The following is a 19,548-nucleotide window of genomic DNA, read 5'->3' as shown; positions in this document are numbered from 1 at the left end:
ATGCCTTACTCTGTAAAGCACCATGTAAATTTACAGTGCTACTTACTTGATAATGTGGTCTACTGGAAAGCAGTAGGAAGCCATGATGTTGTTACTAAGAGAACTGATCAGACTTGTCTAAACACTCTTTAATGAATGTATAATATTCATTGCCAGCTGACTTTAATAAGACTACAATATACTTTCTCATCAGTTGTAGCAGACTGCCAAACAGGAAACAAGCTGGCTTTTAGAGTCAAAACAATCCTGGATTTGAAAAGAGGAAGTTGAAGAGATGGTAGAATAAAGATTTCAGTAACACCTTAGATCAGGGCTGGCCAATGTGTGGCTCTTCAGAAGTTAATATGGAGCTCCTTGTACAGACACCAACTCCGGGGCTGGAGCTACAGGTGCCAACTTTCCAATTGCTAGGAGGTGCTCACTGCTCTGCCCCTGCTGTCACTCCACCCCTTCCCCTGAGCCTGCTGTGCCCTCACTCCTCCCCCCTCCTCCCAGAGTCTCCTGCACTCCACAAAACAGCTGATCAGGAGCAAGGGGGAAGGTGCTGATCAGTGGGGCTGCTGACATATTACTGTGGCTCTTTGGCAATGTACAGTGGTAAATTCTGGCTCCTGCTCAGGTTGGCCACCCCTGCCTTAGATGCAACAGCTTTCATCCTAAACTCATGGAAACATGACAAAGAGCTTACTGGGAACATAAGTGTGGAGAAACTTTTAGTGGCACTTCTAGGAAAAAATAGGGGTGACATGCTTTTAATGAACTCCTTTTGTAATTTAGCACAGCAGCTTTGTTCAGTAGCATAATACTTAAAATCATGGAGAGAATATCATGTATTCACAAATAAACCACACACTACACTGCTCACTACTGCACCTCAAGGATTATATGTACTATTACATGAGTAGATGAGGACTGGGGCCATGCAGCAGGGGCTTGAATGAAATCCTCAATACATGTATTTCTTTTTCTCAAATTTAGAGATAAGAGTGAGCTGTATATTATACATGTAGCTATTCATACAGCTTCCTATAGCAACTTACCTAGTCTGTCTCAGCCCTCATATACAACAGTCGTTATTCACTTGTGGGGTTTCATTTGAATCAAATATGTAAACTAGATTTTGGTGATTAATCCACCACTCTCAAAAGTTAACTGTTGCTATGACTGCAGTAAAAATCAGCTTTCCATTGACTACTCATCAGTTTGTCTTCTTTCCTTGAACGCTTCCAGTGATTGCTATTACAGTCTCCCTCCTTGAGTTATCCTCCTAAGTGAAAGTACTTTTTAGATTAAGTTCCCCACACTCACTCAGTTATGAGGGCAGTATACTATAGCAAAAATACACATGCAACAGCCATTCGCTTCCTAGTCTATTGCATTTGTATCTCATTCTGCTGTGATCACTTGATCCACTCTTTTTTGCTATAGTATAGGCTTAGTTTAAAAATGACTCAAATGTATACAGTAGAATTCTATTAGTAGGTTGGCTGTAAAAATTAAGTGCTTCCATGTATTTTAAGGTGGAGCAAGTATAAAAAAAGACAGTTACCCAAGTGACATTTGTACATTTTATGAACTGTAAGGAATTGTGAACATTTTAAAAGATTAGCACTTGTAAATAAAGGAGTTGTAACTGAATATTGCACAATATAATACTTACATGAACTGTTGCTAAGATACTTTAATACAATATATGCTATAGTTTATCCATATAACACAGCCAGAGGCTAACAAGCAATCTTTGTGACATGACTACACATGGATATACCTATAACCTGAGATTAAAATGGCATTAAATACAGTGGTAGGAATTTGTTTCTTACAAATAATGTTTAGCAGTCAGATCTACATACATACTACATGACATTAACAATAGCTTAGCAAATATTCATGTTGGCTCTGTGAAGCATGCAGACATTTAGAATAGCAATGTAAAACAATGTCCTCAAACTTAGGGCCAACATTTTTAAATTTAGATGCTCAGATATGGATTTAGTTGCCAAACTAGGCACCCTAATTTGACAACTCTGACTATTTGATGTACATGCTATCATGACAGGCAGTTTCATGAATTTAATTATCTTAAGTAAAACTTCTCCCATTCATTGTAGTGGGATAGTTCTATATAATGCGATCAGCACAGAAAAATGCATGAACCAGATGCTCAATTATTTGTGCAGGCTAAGCTCCCTATGGAAGATGAGTTAATTTAGACCTTTTTCAGCATAACAAAATGATAGTTTCAAATTTACAGACTGAAAGTGAATAAATACACAAGTTAGTTGTCCTAGAAATAATAGGTTCCTCACTCTAGTTGAATGTCAAGCTCTGAGTGCCTTTCTGAGTGGAGATGGGAGTGAGGAGAGGAGGAGGGACTGTCACTAAGTTATTCATATAAAACACAGCATTGGGAGGGTCTGACATTAAGAGGATGGGAGAAGCAGCCATTGCCATTAGGCAGGATCAGAAGGGAATGAAATTGTTTTACAACCATCCCCATCCTGGCCTTGACCTAAATATCCATGATGAAGAGGAAAAAGCTGCAGATGCCACAGGAGTTAACAGTACCTTTTACTAACTATTGATCATGAGATTTTACACAAACTATACAGCCAAAGCCAGCTCTGGGAATTAAGGTTAGTGTTTGTCCAAAAATGTATTAGGAGCCAAGTTTCACTACAGGATTAGTTCCCATCAGGCTCCCTGCGGGGAGCTGGCCACTATTGCAATTTTATCACATCTTACCATTAGAGCTGGTTAAAACAAATGGAGTCTGCCCCCTTCCCCAGTGGAAAACTGCAACAAACAAAATTGTTTGCATCTAAATCGTCAATGGAATATTGATAATTTAGCAGAAATACAAGAATATTTCAGCTAAAATCTAAAACATTTCAGTTTGGAGCCTCATTCTCCCATTTGCTATATATAGGCCAGGCGCCTGGCCAGACTACATCTTTCATGATACAACAGCAGTGAGGGCTGCGCACCATGGAAGATGCAGGCCAGCCAACCAGCCCAGAGAGACCAGGACGTGAGAGGGCAGAACTACAACTCCCACGAGGCAGTGCGGCAGTACTTCCAAATATTTCCTTTTTCAGGTGTTCATTTTTAAGTCTTCCCCGCAACGCAAAGCCAACGCTTTTTGCAACAAACCAGAAAACCAACCACAACCCACCACGAAAAAAGCCACAGAACAAACCCACATTTAGTAAAAAGAGTCACACAATAGTTCTTCCCCACTGAACACGTTTTTGCTGACTATAGTCACCCACCTTACTTGGGCGGTGGAAACGAGGCATCGCCTAACCCAGATTTCCACCCTCTCCAGTGGGGCACAGCCAAGCTGCCCAGTGCTCGGTGGAGAAGGAACCAGGCGGGAAATGGCGTGAGAAGCCCGTGGGGGGAAAGGGGTCCCACAGCCTGTCCCTACGCAGCACATCCCCGTTTCCCTGCCTCCATCCCCACCAAGCCACCACCAGGAGCGCGGCCCACAAACACTGCGCACGCGCCTCCCCGAATCTGCTCACAGCCGGTCCGCTTTGCGTTGCCACGGGCGAGATGCGCATGCGCATTCCGGCCGAAAAGCTCATCTCTATAATTTTGATTCCCAACCGCCCTCCTTTTCTCTGTCTCGCTCAGACTCCTCCAGGCCGCGCGGCACAGGGGGCAATGGAAAAGAGGGTTTTTTACAAGCCTTAAAGCCGGACTTGACCTTTCAACTGCCGGAAGGTCAAAGGTTACTAACAAAATGGTGGCCATCGCTGCTGCGGGGCTTACTGGCGGCGTGGAGCCGGTGGACGCCGGACGGGCCCTGGCAGCGCCTCGCCCGCCCTGCTGAGCCCTGGGACGGAGTTACACTGAGGGTCCCGAGCGTCTGTGTGCGCGGGTTAGCGCCCATCGGCCGTCAGCCCAGCCCAGCCCAGCCCAGCCCGTGCTCCGGGAGCGGCGGCAGCCCGCAGCCAGGAACCGGAGCAGCTTCCACGCGCGTAGGAGTCATAACCCCAGCGCTACCAAGTCAGGAGCAGCTCCTGCTCGCCAGGGCTGCAGCTGCGCCGTGCCCCCACGGCAGCCTACTCGGCAGGAGCCGCAGAGCAGCCCCCGACCTGCCCCATCCCCTCCTGGCAGCGGCCGACTCCCCCACCCCCAAGAGCGGCAGCCTCGCTCCCGCCTAAAAATAGCAAACGCATTAGCAGCCTCCTCTCACCTCCCCTATTAGCAGCAGCCCCTGCTGACCCAGCAGGAGCATGAACCCCTCACCCCGGTCATCACCATCAGTAGTTCCCAGACCTCCCCCAGCAGAGTCCATCACCTGTTGAGCAGCAGGCCCGTAACACCTATTTCCCCTCCGCATTTAGCAGCTCAGACTGTGTGAAGGAGGCAGGAGATTTGTCCCCTCCTTGTACTTTCTGTGGAAGGGAATTGTGTGTGTCACTCTCGCTCACACACACACACACACACACACACACTGTATATTGTTGAATTATAACTGTGCAGCTTCTCTGGCTGAATCTTGGGAGTCTTAGATCCACTGATGAGAGAACAGTAATGAAAGGGAACTTGACAAGGGGAAAAATCAAACCACCCATCCAAAGACCACTAATGAGGACGATGTTGGTGCATATTTGACTTTCAACAGTTCAGTGCTGCTGTGCAGGATGAATAGAAAGAAAGGAGACAAGGGATTTGAGAGCCCAAGACCTTATAAATTATAAGTATTAATTTTTATATTTCTTTTATGTGCTTGAGATTAGTGTTCGTTCTCTTTATTGTGTAATCTGAAAGCTTTATCGTGTAGGCTGTACTCTGACCAAAAGTTGACCGTTAAGGTTGGTTTTTAAGTAAAGTCAGATGAAGCTGTACAGGGGTAATTTAGGGATGCTTTAAAATTATTGCTAAACATTCAGTTATACTCTGAAATCTTACTCTTTACAGATGAATTGTGGGTTTCCATGTTCCAGTGATTCCATATCAAATGTTCACAATTTTCATATAAAATATTTTTTTCTGTCTACCTACTCTTCAGACTCAGCTTGATATCTGGAAGGAAAGCTGTGCGCTTTCCAACTCATGTATAAAGCTTTTTCAGCTGGAACTTTGTTAACAATGCTACTTATGATGCATGAACCAGAATAGAATTCTGATAATTGTTCTATAGCTGTGTGTGCTCTGTAGTAGGAACCAAAGGAAAAAGTGGTAAAAATTATTCCAGGCCTCATTCCTGCATGATCTTTGCAGATGTACAAAGATCTGCTTGCACAGAGTTTGTGGAGGTATGCCATTGCTTTAAATGTTTATTTCTCAGGACTTTCCAATGCTTGAAGCAAGTGCTGTTTCCCATAGGACAGCTGGCTGGCTTCCTCTTTCATGTATAGGATGTGTATATATGATGAGTGAGTCAGCTTGCCAGAGAAATGTTTACTTCTTATGCCCTCTATCCATCCACCCCCCTTCTTCCCCATTAATTACGCCTCTTTGAGGTCCATAGCAGGCAATAGCCAGTCCTATTCTCTTGCAGCCTGGCCGGGACAGAACTCAGTCAGTTTTTATATAGTTGGTGATATTGTACTCAAATAATTGACATTTCACGTATTGAAAAGCTAATTTAGGTAATTGTTAGAGCTTTCATAATTTCCTCTGAGCCCTGCACTATAGTATTTGGGGTAACAGACAAAAAGATTAAAAAATAATTCCAGTGTAATATTTTAAAGCTGTTCAAACTATATTTTTCCTTGTAGCATATGTGTGTACAGCCTATATGATGGTGTGATACTTGGATGGTTTTAGTGACACCTTTGGGATGCCCTGCACAATTCCCATTTCATTGCTTGTATGTGGCCATTCATGCAGATAAGACCTTCATACCACATCACACAATCATGAATTCTTTCCTTATGTTTTCATTTACATACTGAGTATAATATGTATACAATATCTGTGTATATAGAGACACATATGATATAAAGATTGTTCAACAAAGATTTTCTTTTTACTAGGTTAAAGAAACATGAGAAATGACATTGACATGTTATTTGTCTGTATCCTTATTTTAAATGCTTTTGTTTTTTCCAGCACAACCCACCAGGTAGTCTGCATCAACAACATAAATTTTCAAAGAAAGTCTGTTGTAGTAAGTACAGTATATTATTTACAAAAATATTAACGGTCATGTCCAAAACCAAGATTTTCTTCTGTATTTTTGAGGAAATACAACTGCACAAAAGCTGCATATGCTCTGTAACTTCTTTGCGCTATCTGTGTTGTGACCAGGAGCCTGTTACAGGACTCTTTCGCCCAAGAGAACAAGGCCAAAGAGAACTGTGGTTTAATATGAATTTTAGATATACATATACAAGATGGACAGTAATTTGTGCCTGAATTTATTTGGAATTAGATGCAAGTCTTTTTAATTTCATTTGGACTGTACATGCCAAATAAAAACGTTACCTTTAAAATGTTTTGAGAGATTATAATAAGGTTATGCTTTAACATATTTTGTGATAAATTCAGATTTCATTTTACACAGGCTTATTTAAAATTATAGTTTAAATAACAAAATAAAAAAAATCCGATTTACGTAAAAAAAAAAAAAATCCCCTCTCCCTCCCCCCCCAAATTATTTCTATCCACCCTGGTTAAAATTGGCTTTTATACCTCTGAAAATAAACAATCACAATTTCAGCTAATGACAATATTTATTTAAGGGTTAGAGTAGTAGAGATTTAGGCCCTGATCCTGAATCCATATGGACTAATGGACGGACCCTTACAGCCATGAGGAACACTGTTGAAGTTAATGGAGCTCTGAATGAGTTCACAAATTTGCCTTTGTGGATCACATTGCAGGCTTTAGGTTATGGAATCCAGTTTTATTATGAGTTAGATACAATCATTTCAGTTTGAATTAAAAGGGACACCATCAAGTTGAATTCTAGTCCGTTAAAAATAAGTTAAATGATCTCCAGTAATACACCTACTCCTGAATCGTACTGCCAACTTCCTTAGTTTTCAGCTGAGAATATTCACCTTTCAAAAGTTATGAGAGAGAACCCATTTTTAACTTTTATGAAACTTTCTTTTTTTTTTTAAACAAAAAATTGGCATTTGGATCTATTGTTTGACTATGGTGTCCCTTTTAAAAATATGAATAGACTGAATGAATAGAAAGGAATATTTTTATATTGTGTTTTTGAATATGACTGTATAATTAAATGATATTGGTTTACATATTTTTAGGGTTATGTGGAACTGACTATAGTTCCCACGGTTGCAAACCTGAATAGAATCAAACTGAACAGTAAACAATGCAGGATATACAGAGTAAGAGTCAATGATCTGGAAGCAGCTTTTATTTATAATGATCCAACACTGGAGGTTTGTCACCATGAGTCAAAGCAGTAAGTAACTTGTTTGAAATTCTGTAAATGAGCTACTTATGTTACTGTGATAGTAAGTTGTTTTTTGTTCACTGGCAGATTTCAACTGATGATTTTCTTATAGTAACATCAATCTTAGTAAGAAGGAGTTAGCCATTAACTAAATCATGGTTTCCTTTGTCAGTTCCTTTTCTAGACTGAATTATTTCCTGAAAAATTCAAGAGAATTTGTCTAACTTGGGCCACTACTCTAAGAGTAAAATATAATTCTCAGTCTTTAGTCTGTTTCCTTCTATAGTACTGTGCTAGAGAAATTTCATTACTGATTTTTGAATTAACATTTCTTTGTTTTACTTTGCCATGGTATCAGATGTTTTTTAAGTGTACTTTGTTAGGCAAATGTGATGAACTCAGAGGGCCACCTTCAATGCTTCAGGTATTTTAGTCTTTCTCACTCATTGTTTTCTAATGAATATGTTACTAGAAGGCTAAAAGACATGTCATATCATCTGGGGAACAATTTTAAGATTTAGGGCTTATCTACACCAGGGTTTTTCAATTTATGGGTTGCCACCCAAATTGGGTTGCCAGAATGTGTCAAAGGGGCGCATGGGAGGCCCTGGGGGGAGGGAAAGAAGGCTGGGTCCTGGAGTGGGGGAGGGATTGCACAGCTTTCCCCACATTCGACCCGCAGCAGTGACTTTTGTGGCACTGGTTCTGCAGGGCTGGCTGGGCTTGACTTCCTGATTTGAGACTTGTGACGTGGTACACGGGGTCACAGTCCTACTCACGTTTGACCCAAGTGCCCCGTTTCAAGATGAGAGGACCAACTGGGCCAAACTTGTATGGGTAACCCCATGGGCCACGCCACAGCACCACTCTCACAAATTTGACTGGACCAGGCCAAACCTGAGTGGCATTGCAACCCTGGAGATGGCAACACCTGGAGTGGGAAGCCTAGCCTATCCAACCCCGTGGAACCAGTGCAGTCACTATATTATGCATGTGTATTTACCTATTATATTAATGTGTAAATTATATATCGTGGGTAAGAAATATATAGTAAGTGAGTTTTTTGTACTAAAGCTATTTACTGGCTTGTGACAGGCCATCAAGGTTTACAAATGGGTCCTGAGCCCAAGAAGATTGAGAATTACTAGTTTATACAAAACGTTTGAACCAATTTAACTAAAATCAGAGAAAAAAATAACATAGATTGTTTGTTTATAATTATATTGGTATACTATCTTTGTACTGGAATAACTGCATCTACCTCAGGGTTGCGCTGATTTAACTTAATTGCTTCTTCTACCAGTTTAGTTAAATCAGTGCAAAACTGTGTAGACAAAGCTTTAGTTATCCCTATTTAATCCCTTCTAGGTGAGGTTCTATGGCCTGTGTTATGATAGATGTCAAAATAAATCAGTGGTACCCAAGCTGTACATGATGGTTTGATCAAAACATCTTTATTCATCACCTTGTATCCTAACCTTATCTTTAAGAGGCGGGTCAGCGTGTAGTGTGCTTACACCATAACCCTGTATCAGGGTGTTCTGATACCACCCTTCTGGAATGTGTTTGCATGAGTGTCCTGTGCCTAGAACTTCTTAGGAATGTGTGTTTTTTTGCAATGTTAGCCCTGTTCTTGCCCCATTCTGTGAACTTGCAAGGAAGCATGTTTTGTAACAGGGCCTGACTTCTGCTCACAACCTGACTTTTGCTAACTTTGCTTTATATCGGCAAGACTTGACCGCTACTTTTGTCCAGATCTCTTCAGGCCTCATGTTTCAGGCTCTCTTTCTACTACAAGCTGTTTTAGTGGAATGCTAACAGTTAAGAGGCTAAGTCCTGGTCTACACTACAGACTTAGATTGACAAAAGCTGCCTTACGTCAACCTAATTATGTCCGTGTCTACACTACAGCCTTGCCCCAGCTGATGTAAGTGCCCTACTACACTGACATAATAACTCCACCTCCATGAGAGGCATAATGCTTATGTTAGTGTAGTTAGGGTGAGACGGTGTCTGTGTAGACACTGAACTACTTACATCGGCCATTTGGCTGTCATTCTTGTTGATTTCACGACTTTGCATTGGAGCAGTGAAATTGGGCAGCAGTGGGGAATCAGACAGCAGCCCCGGCGGCATCCAAACGCCCAACAGGGAGCTCTATGCAGAGCTCAGAGCATGGACTCTTAGCCCCCAATACTGCCCTCTTAGCTTGGTAGAAGCACTCCTGGTGAGGATGCACACCACCGACAGAAGGAGGGTAGTGTGGACATGAAAAACCACAATAATTACTGTAGTGGCTGTACATCAACCTATCGGAGGTTGAATTAATTTTGTAGTGTAGACATGCCTAAATGAAGATTCAGTTAAATGGTTTTTTTAAGTACCAAGTCGTGTTCTGTGAAGCTTAATTTAATAATCTGTCAGGTTTATTAGTCTTGATCATTACGTGTGCATACATTAGAAACCTGCATTTCTTAACTATTAGATTTCCTTGATGAATTATAATAGCATCTGGGTTACCTCAAAACCCAAAACTATAAAACTTAACTTTAAACTTCTCCTGACACGGGTTAGAAACTAGCTGTTAGAGAAAGATTAGTGCACTTCCTCTCCCTTGCCTCAATTCCTGAAGCACAAGTGCTGTTCCATAACTTGAAATTGTCCTTTATTAACTTCATGTTCAACCTAGCTGTTCAGTTGGGGATCTAATTTATATGGAGTATGAAATCAGGAGGAACACTTCAGCCTATGGTAGATCAGCTCCTGTTGTCCAATCCAGAACTGCTCTTTACTGTCAAGTCTTTTTACTGATGGCATAAAACATGTACAAATGTTTTCCTTTTGTTTTTAATGTTGAATGTGAATTTACTGTGGGATTTTTTTAAGTGTATGACTGACGTCCCTGGACGCTGTCTTCTAGTTATCCACAGCATAGGCAGCAGCCTACAGGCACCATCTTTGGAGAGTGCTAGGCTAGTTCTGTTTTTCATGCCCATTCTGTTCTTGGCCTCTCTGCTGCGACTATTGGGAATTACACCAGTTGTGGTTATTATAATATCATCACCTATATGCTAGCATCTGGACTAAGACCTCCAGAAGCATTTTACCAGGCCTGGGCAGTATTTGAACTTGTATTCTTGAAGCTATAGGCTCTGTATCTCATTGCTAACCATCTATGCAAAAGCTTGAAAAATCCACTCTGCCAGATGCGGTCCGGTGGATAGGGCACCAGAGTGGAAGTCAAGGGACCTGAATCTAGTCCTAGCTCTAACATTGACTCACTACAGTTCAGTATCTTGTGAGCACTGTAAAACTGACAAGAATCATGTTAATTTCATAGTGCTGATGCTTGGCAAAGCTCTGTACTTCAGTAGATGCAGTATGTGGAATTATTTTTTGTGTATGGATGACCAAAAAAAAAGACACTGGGGCCTTGTCTACACAAGCAAACTTTTCTGTCATAATGCATCCTTTCAAACTAGGATTAGACCACACATGGTGAAAGTGCTGAAGTTTCGTCTACCCTGTAGAATGCACCATTGCTGCCAGGGGTAGAACTTTTACTAGTGGTGTATTAAGTGAATGAAGTTTGCTAGTATAGACCCACCCCCTCTTACTGCTTTGGTGTTATGAAGGAAGAGGGTCTTTGCTCCTTTTTCCTTTGGCCAGGCTCTTGGCTTCTGTGAAAGTGGGGTGTGTCCACTACTCTATTTCTTCACACACACCCTTCCAAAACTCAAATTTTTGGGTCCTCCTCTCCAGTCAACCGCTTCAGTGTTTGCTCCTGATGCTGCTGCTCATAGCTTTCCCAAGCAGTGACACGGAACTGGGATAGTTCTTTACACTGTCATGGCTGTCCACAGGATTTTGAATAGCACCTGTGAAAACTGACAGTATTCTGTTCAGTTTTCACTCAGCTCTGGCTTGGGAAAAATATAAGCAGCAGCGGTAGTATGATGAGCTGTCTTTCTGCATAGTCAGAATGCGCTAATTTTCTTCACATTTGGTTCATCTTGTGAAGTTTATCTTTACAACCATAAGAGTTAGAAATTTAGTTTTCTTTACAATTAAAGCTTAACTTCTACAGTAGTTGATGGCATTGTTTCTCCAGCTGAGAAAGAATTATTCCTACCCAGGGCGGGTGAGTAAACAAGTAAATTTTTTTCAAGACTCTGGCTAGTAAGTTGTTTTATTTTGTAAGCCCTGTCCTTAGGCATCCAGTATCCCAAAAATGTAATTGTGAGACACAATCATAACTGTTCTTAGAAAATATTCTGGAGGATAAAATCTTAATAATAATAGATTTAAGAAGTGGTGATACTATCTTAACTTTGATTTCCCCATGGATGGCCTCTCTCTACTTTTCCCTAAAATCATGATGAAGTCTTTGTATGACCTACCCAATAAAGATAGGAAGTCTGAAGCCCCAGGTTCTGGGGGCAGGGTCATACGTTGTTCTGTATTTATGAGCCAGTGAGGAAGCCCTCCAGAGAGCTACATTTGACCTTTCTCAACTGGAAGGATCATCAATGTACCAATCCTTAGACTTTTGTAGTGGTGGGGTAAAACAGACGACAGAATTAGAGGGGAATATTGTATCTCCCAGTTGGTTTGAAGTCTTCCCTTGGAAAAGAACATATTTTTCTAGTTTATATTAAATATATAAAAGATATAACTTCATGTAAATTCCCACTTCTTAACACACTGAAGCCAATGTTTTAAATGTAAAATTTCAAAGCATTGTGCCTTTGCCAGTACCCCAATGATTTAGCAATTCTGCTATGCCCTCTTTCACATGCTTTCTTTCTTTGCCTTTACTGCCTCAGCCAAAGGATCTGTCTAGTGGATATTTTATGAACTGCCATTACTATGAGGATTGTTTGCTTTTTTTGTGTGAAATGAGTGCTGACATGGGTGTCTTGAAATACCTTTCAGACATGTTAGCATGGGTGTGTACATAAACATGAGTGAGGAGAGCAATGATGTGTGAGTTTCAAGCAGGAAGGGGAAGATGATTACAGAATGTGAAACTCATGTTGATTTTCCAAAGCATTTTGTAATTTCCTTTAACTTTCCAAAAAGTAAATGACTTGTCTTAAGCTGCAGTGTCTTAAGTTGCTTAAATGAAGCTTACTTAAATTGCTTAAATTAGCAAAAAGATTGAATGCAGTTTGCCAATTTATATAGGTGAATTAGAAATTATTACCTTCATAAATATTTGCAGCCGGAAGACGCCATGGCACAGCTCAGCTAGCTGTCAGTAAGCTGATGACACTATCATACACATTTGTAAAGAGCTTTGTTTCTCATAAATCATGGGATGATACGCAGCCAGGCTAAGAGAATAGTAAGTATATGTGGAGCACATTTTCAGGGGTAATTGCTATTGAGAAAAATACTTGTATTTTAGAAAACAAAAAACAGCTCTCCAAAACTGTAAATGATACAGATTGGTTGGTAAATGATAGTTCCTGTTTATAAGGGATGATACAGTTTAAAAAACAACTTGAAATACTTTGTAACAGTTTAGTGATAGTATTTTATAAAAGTTAACAAATTAAATTTTACCTGTTGCGAATAACCTGCTTTCCTTAGGACAGAATCAATGAGTAGTCAGATATGGGGGAATGGAAGGAAGGGAGAATATTTTTAGTCTTCAGGACAAAAAAGTCCATGTGGTAATAATGTCTCAGTTAACAAAATGTTTATTAATTTGTTAAATTACTTTCAGTGGCAGAAACATTTTTGAGATAAACCACCTTGTTTCCAAAGAGATCTTGTTGACTGTAACAGTATCATAATAATTAAGGGCATTAGAAGACTGTATTTGTAAGTGAAGTTGCCAGTGTTTGGAGGTGCATTTAAAGACTATGGTGAAGTAGCAGAAAAGTAAAATAAATTGTTTGAATCAGTCCTGTTCCTAAAGCAATTTTCACAGGAAATTAGAGTGAAGTCTTTAAGAAGGAAGTTATGGAACACCATAAAACTCAAGCACTCTAAATCACCAGGACCAGTGATGTTTAGAGGGTTGGAAAGTTGCTAAACTGATGGCTATATTTATAAAACAACAACAAAACCTAAAAATTATTCTGAGAAATACTGACCAGTGAGTGTCTCACTTCTGGATCTAGGAAACTGAGTCTAACGATAGAATAATGGTATCAAATCCCCATAGCTTCTTAAAGGGAAGAAGATTTGAACCTCTTTGACCTATTAAAATATATTTGAAAATGTTAATGGTTGATGAAGGTCATCTAATGAATATGGTTAGTGTGGATTTCCAAAAAGTTTTTGATAAAGGCCTCAATAAGACTCTTTAGGAAAATAATCACAGAATACAGAGCAAAATCTTGTTATGGATTAAAAACTGCTTAAAGGGCTTACTCTGATTGTTTTTTCTTAATCTTGTGATCAGTGTAGCACAAAAATATTTCCTGGGCTATATGGCCTAGCAGCAGCAGAGTAAAATGGACATGGTCTAGGAGGGAGGCCAGCCAAATGCAAAACCCAGCAGATAGGTAAAAATAGAAAACAGCTGGTGCTCTTCACTTTTCAAAGAGCAAAACTGGGAGGAGAAAAGTTGAACTTCCCCCACTTTTGGCCTCTGACTAATTGGGTTTTTCATTGAGATTATGTGTACAATTTTCAGTTTCTTGTTTTATATATTAATGATTTATGAGAAGGAAGTGAGCAGTAATCTTACTGATGGCACTGTGTTTTAGTTAGCAAATCTGTGGAGGCCTTTAAGCAATTCTGGTTGTATGTAAACATACTGGAGAGTCAAGTTGTAAGCAAATAAAATATAATTTAAATAAACATCGGCCAATACTTTCAAATGTGAGTGCCTCTAAAATTAGACACCTAAACAAGAGTCTTCTGGTTTTCAGAGGTGCTGAGTTGCTGCAGTTTTCATTGACTTCACTGGAAGTTGAGGATGATCAGTACCTCTGATAATCAGGCCACTTATTTAGGTGTCTATCTTTACTTTGGAAATTCTGGCTGTTATTTACATTGGCAAAAATGTGTTTAATATATACTTATTAGCTCTGAACTTTCAGGATCCTCTTAGGAAAAGACTTGACTTCATTATAAATAACTTGGTGTAGATGTTAGTAGCCACAGCAGCAGGGCTAGGGTGGGGCGCCCTCATAGGCCTCAGGGCTGGAGCACCCACAGAAAAAAATTAGTGGGTGCTGCTCAGCCTCACCCACTGGCAGCCAAACTCCCTCTGTCCCCCAACACCTCTCACCTGCCAGCGGCCCCACTGACCAACTCCTCCTCCTCCCTCCCAGTGCCTCCCGCGAACAGCTGTTTTGCAGCGTGTAGGAACGGAAGCTCTGAGAGGGAGGAGCAGGGACGGGGTGCTCGGGGGAAGAGGGGGGACAGGGCTGAGCGGAAGTGGGGTGGGAGTGGAGACCTCAGGGAAAGGGGGGGGCGGTTGAGCACCCCCCGGCTAGAGGGGAAGTTGTGTTGGGCTAGGTTGGGGTTGGGGGAGAGGCGCCCCTACCCCAGCGTGGCAGGTCACAGTGGGTGGGTTCCCTGAGCACCTGTGCAGCGCTAAATAGGCTGCTGTGCCGCCGCGCAGCTTACAGGGAACTTAGACTGCTACCCCAGGGGTGGGGTGGTGGGGGGCCACCCAACCCCACTGCATCACAGCCCAGGGCCCTAACAGTGACAGAGTGGTCTGCTACTGGATCAGCAGGAAATCCACCCACAACACACTGACCGTGTTTCCGGCATCACCACAGCCAGACAGTAGTCTGGCTCCCCGGGCTGCTTCCTACTCTCCCCCTCGGTCGTTCTCAGTCTCCCCAGGATACTCTGCCAAGGGTAGCAGTAGCAGCTCCTCAGCATCGGGAGTGGCAGGGCTCTCTGGAAGCTCAGGCTGGTCGTCAGGGCAGCAGCGGTTCTCTTGGGCATCCCACTCCAGCAGTGGGGAAACAGCATCTGTTTTCTTCCACAGCTCCCTATCAATTGAGCTGCTGGGCTGGCCTTTTATGCTTCCTCTTCCTGTCCTGCTCCTCTGCTTCTGGCTTGTGGGGCATGGCCCTCCTGGTTCCACCCACCAGGCGGCTTGCGGTGTCCCCTCCTTGTCCGCATCTGAGGGAGGCCATGCCTCCTTGCTACAAGCAGTTAGAGCAGTAGTGTGTTCAGATATGTTAATAAAGGGAATACCAATAATAGTATTATGAAACAATATATACTGTTCTCTGTATTGAAAGGAAAAGCAAGCAGGTGCTCTAGGGCAACCTGTCTGTGCTGGAAGTTACACAGTGAAGGCAAGGTAACTGACAAGCCTGGAAATACTCTGGTTAGAACAGAGAGAGATGTGTCTCTCCACCCAAGAGAGGCACCAGCTGGGGAGCTGAAAGCCAACAGTGGGTACCCTTGCTGAACCACTGCGGGGAAATGCAGATACAGTTGCCCTGAACTTGTCTTGTGACGTTTCCTTCTGTATTCTAGGAACTGGACTTAGACCATCAAATTGTTTTGAACAGGCAACTGAATAGATATCAAATGATATTCAACACTTGTACTACTTCCTGCTGTAACTTGCCATACTAATGCCATTTAGAATCAAGATGTTTCCTCACAGCTTGGATTGCTTGTTTAAAATAAACAATTATATAACTTTCCCTCTTCCATCATATGTCATGTGTATCAGACTGAAGACACCACTATTTAATACAGTTATACTAGTTTTACTTTACAAGACTACCAATTTTCTGATAATGCTTTTGTTTTGGTAAATATAGGTTTAGAAATAGAACTACATTGTATAAAGTATGTAGAAAAAACAGCTGGCATTTAGTGGACTCTGTTTCTGTCTTTAATGTGGAAGGTAATGTTTTAATGGCTTCTTTATGTTTTGTTGCTGGGGGGTTAAACGTTGGAGGACTTCAGTTTTAAAGCAGCTCAGTAAATACTCCGCTACCTCGATATAACGCCACCCGATGTAACATGAATTTGGATATAACGCAGTAAAGCAGTGCTCCGGGAGGGGCTGCGCACTCCGGTGGATCAAAGCAAGTTCGATATAACATGGTTTCACCATAACGCGGTAAGATTTTTTGGCTCCCAAGGACAGTGTTATATCAAGGTAGAGGTGTACTGCTTTTTTGTACAAGACTTTATTCTGCTACATCTGCAACCTGCTATGATGTACTCATGGATTACCATAATTGTATAATTCTTTATTGTTTTCAGTAAAATGGCAAAAAAATACTGTTTCCTTAATAGTTTGTATACTTGATGTTGCTGTTTAAGTACTTGTAAGTGTAGGGACATGGAAAAATGAAGCCATATTTTCAGCATCCATGTTCATGTATAGTGTTTATTCATATCCTAGAAGCATATTTAAAACAATGTTAAACTGAGTATTTTGTTACAGAAAGTTAAAATGGGAGGTATGGTTCCTAACTCTGTCATTCGGGGGAGCTGGAAAGTGAATTTATATTATTCTCTGTCAGTCAGTCCACGCTTGGTAAATTAGAACAATTTATCATTATTTCTTGACCTGTAATTTTTGTCTATAACTGGGGGGGGGTTATTTTTAAACAGCCATATCCGGTTTATAGAGGGCAATTCAAGCCATGAAAAGATTGCAGTATGGTATTAATCCTCTAATAAATTCCTTTTATAATGAATCACCCATTTGATTTGGACCACTATATATCTCCGCAATAAAAGGAACAAAATAAAGACTGATTTTTATTAAAATGTTAGGCTCTATTGATCTTAATAGTCTACCTTTCTCGTTACATAATAACCACCTTTTCCTGTCTGTGAATCCACTGGAATTTAAAATGTAACCACAATCTCACCACGATTCCTCAGAACTGAACAAATTCTTTGACGTACTGGAAAGGAATCCCCTGCCAATAATTAGAGACAGAAAATGTTAACATTCCCAGATTTACATTAAAATGAGTTAAAACAAAAAAACCCCAAATGTAAAGCTAATATTAAAGTTGACTTGTTAATTTTTATTTTCTTTTGATAGTGACTTGCCATAATTACTAAATTAAGCCATGAGTGAATTAAGGATTTATTTTCATACTTTGCTTTTTTAATTCTCACCCCAAGTCCTGCAAAGACTTAAGCATTTGAGTAACTTTATACATGTGAATAGTCCAATTGAACTCACTGGTACCATTCGTGTGACCGATCCTTTGTGGGAATCCTACCTTTTAAAAGCACTTCAACTACAATACAGAAAAATTGATCATGTTAACACATGGGATTTTGGAGTTTCTGTAATCAGATGCTCGCGTTTTCTTCTAATGTTCTATGATGAGAAGATTTCAAGCAAACTAGTCTAGTTTACTGTTCCTAATGTTCTCAGTCCTACTGCTGATACTGTTCTCAGTATACCTTAGTTTATTTTTTTAGCCAAGGCACAGGTAGGGAAGGCTGAGTAAGCATCAAGTTTGACACCTGGATGATCCTTAGCCCTTCTTCCTTCCAAGTAAGATACAGTAAATTGAGTTTAATGCAGTTTGTAGTTTACTCTGGATGGTGGATAGAGATTGGGTTCAGATGAAAAGAAAGTAATGATTTTAAATGAGGTCATGTCTACTTTGTGTGGACTTTAGATTTCACGTCCCTCTTACTAGAGTCGGAGTTTGCTTTGATATCTATGGTCAAAACTATTCATGTGCCCACTGTTGTGCAACACATTATGAACTGGCTTTCTGCCTGGCTGCAGCCCTCCGTCCCCCCAATGACTGGATTTCATTGGCAGTGAGCTTTTAAATGCTTTAGATACTTTTGAGATGAAAGGTGATGAATAATTTAAAATATACTTTATGGTGTGATGTTGCACACCCAATCTTCAACAAGCAAGATTAAAAAAAAATAAATCTGTAGAAGATTTACACTGGAAAAGTGTTCTTGATCTTCAGAGTTTAGCATTCTTCTAAAATATTTTTTTACAGGTATGTGAAACCACAAAATCATGAAAACTCTCAAACTTGACCATAAAAATTCCAGTATTTATGGGCAACAGGATGCAGATGGGATAGTGTTAATGTTGGGATAGTTACAGCTAAGTACTACTGGAGAACTGATTCTTAACTATGATTTTCTATGCTTTTGTGAGTTAAAGCCAGAGCTCCAACCTTCAATACAGTATGTGGTGTCAAAAGCATAGAAATATAACAATTTGTATCCAGCAACCAAAGCAGAGAAAAGGACTACACCTCTACCTCGATATAACACGAATTCGGATATAATGTGGTAAAGCAGTGCTCCGGGGAGGGGAAGGGCGCTGCATACTCCGGCGGATCAAAGCAAGTTTGATATAACATAGTTTCACCTACAACGCGGTAAGATTTTTTGGCTCCTGAGGATAGCATTATATCGGGGTAGAGGTGTACCAAATTAAAAACCTGTTTCATTCTCAGAAATGTAGGGCTGGAAGGGACCTTGAGAAGTCATCAAGTCCAGCCCACTGTGCTGAGGCAGAACCAAATAGACCATCCCTTATTGTTGTTTTGTCCAACCTGTTCTTAAATGCCTCCCAATGATGGGGATTCCATGACCTCCCTTGGAAGTCTATTCCAGAGATTGATTACCTTTAGAGTTAAAGATTTTCTTATTAGCTAACCTAAATCTCCATTGCTGCAGGTTAAGCCTATACATCTTGTCCTGTCTTCAGTGAACATGGAAAACAGTTGATTGTTGTCCTGATCACAACAGTCCTTAACATACTTGAAAATTGTTATCAGGTTCCCCCCTCAGGCTCCTTTTCTCAAGGCTAACCATGCCCATTTTTTTTTAACCTTTCCTGATAGGTCACATTTTCTAAACCTTTTATCATTTTTGTTGCTCTTCTATGGACTCTTGCTAATTTGTCCACGTCTTTCCTTAAAGTGTGGCACCCAGAATTGGCCACAGTATTCCAGCTGAGGCCTCACTAGTGCTAATAAGAGAGTGGCTGTCAAGATTCCCTCCCCACTCTGAACTTTAGGGTACAGATGTGGGGACCCGCATGAAAAAAACCCTAAGCTTATTTTTACCAGTACGCTGCCACCACTAAGCGTTGACCAAATATTTAGGGGGATTCACTTGGAACTCTGCCTTTCCCCAAATATCTCCCAAGTCCCTAACCCCCCTTTCCTTGGCAGGCTTGAGAATAATCCTCTCACCACTTAGTCCTGGTG

The 19,548-nt window shown here is 40.9% G+C and overlaps 1 protein-coding gene across 6 annotated transcripts in view; it reads left to right on the top strand.

Annotated features, from left to right (window-relative positions):
• The first annotated feature begins 3,639 nt into the window (after positions 1-3,639).
• Positions 3,640-19,548, top strand: part of TAF2 (TATA-box binding protein associated factor 2) — a 103,826-nt gene continuing 87,917 nt past the window's right edge. For 2 of the 6 annotated variants that reach the window (XM_039521548.1, XM_039521547.1), the window contains exons 1-3: positions 3,643-4,708; positions 6,073-6,127; positions 7,233-7,393. In XM_039521548.1, the coding sequence (XP_039377482.1) occupies positions 4,656-4,708; positions 6,073-6,127; positions 7,233-7,393 (269 nt within the window). In that variant the 5' untranslated portion in view covers positions 3,643-4,655. Of the gene's footprint in view, positions 4,709-5,140; positions 5,271-5,358; positions 5,391-6,069; positions 6,128-7,232; positions 7,394-19,548 lie in introns of those variants that run through there. The other 4 variants (XM_039521554.1, XM_039521551.1, XM_039521549.1 and 1 more) reach the window with 4 other exon arrangements.

This window comes from Mauremys reevesii, linkage group 2 (assembly GCF_016161935.1).
Source record: "Mauremys reevesii isolate NIE-2019 linkage group 2, ASM1616193v1, whole genome shotgun sequence".
Taxonomy (NCBI): domain Eukaryota; kingdom Metazoa; phylum Chordata; order Testudines; family Geoemydidae; genus Mauremys; species Mauremys reevesii.
Note: the sequence above shows the minus strand (reverse complement) of the source record. Positions and strands in the feature narration are given on the sequence as shown.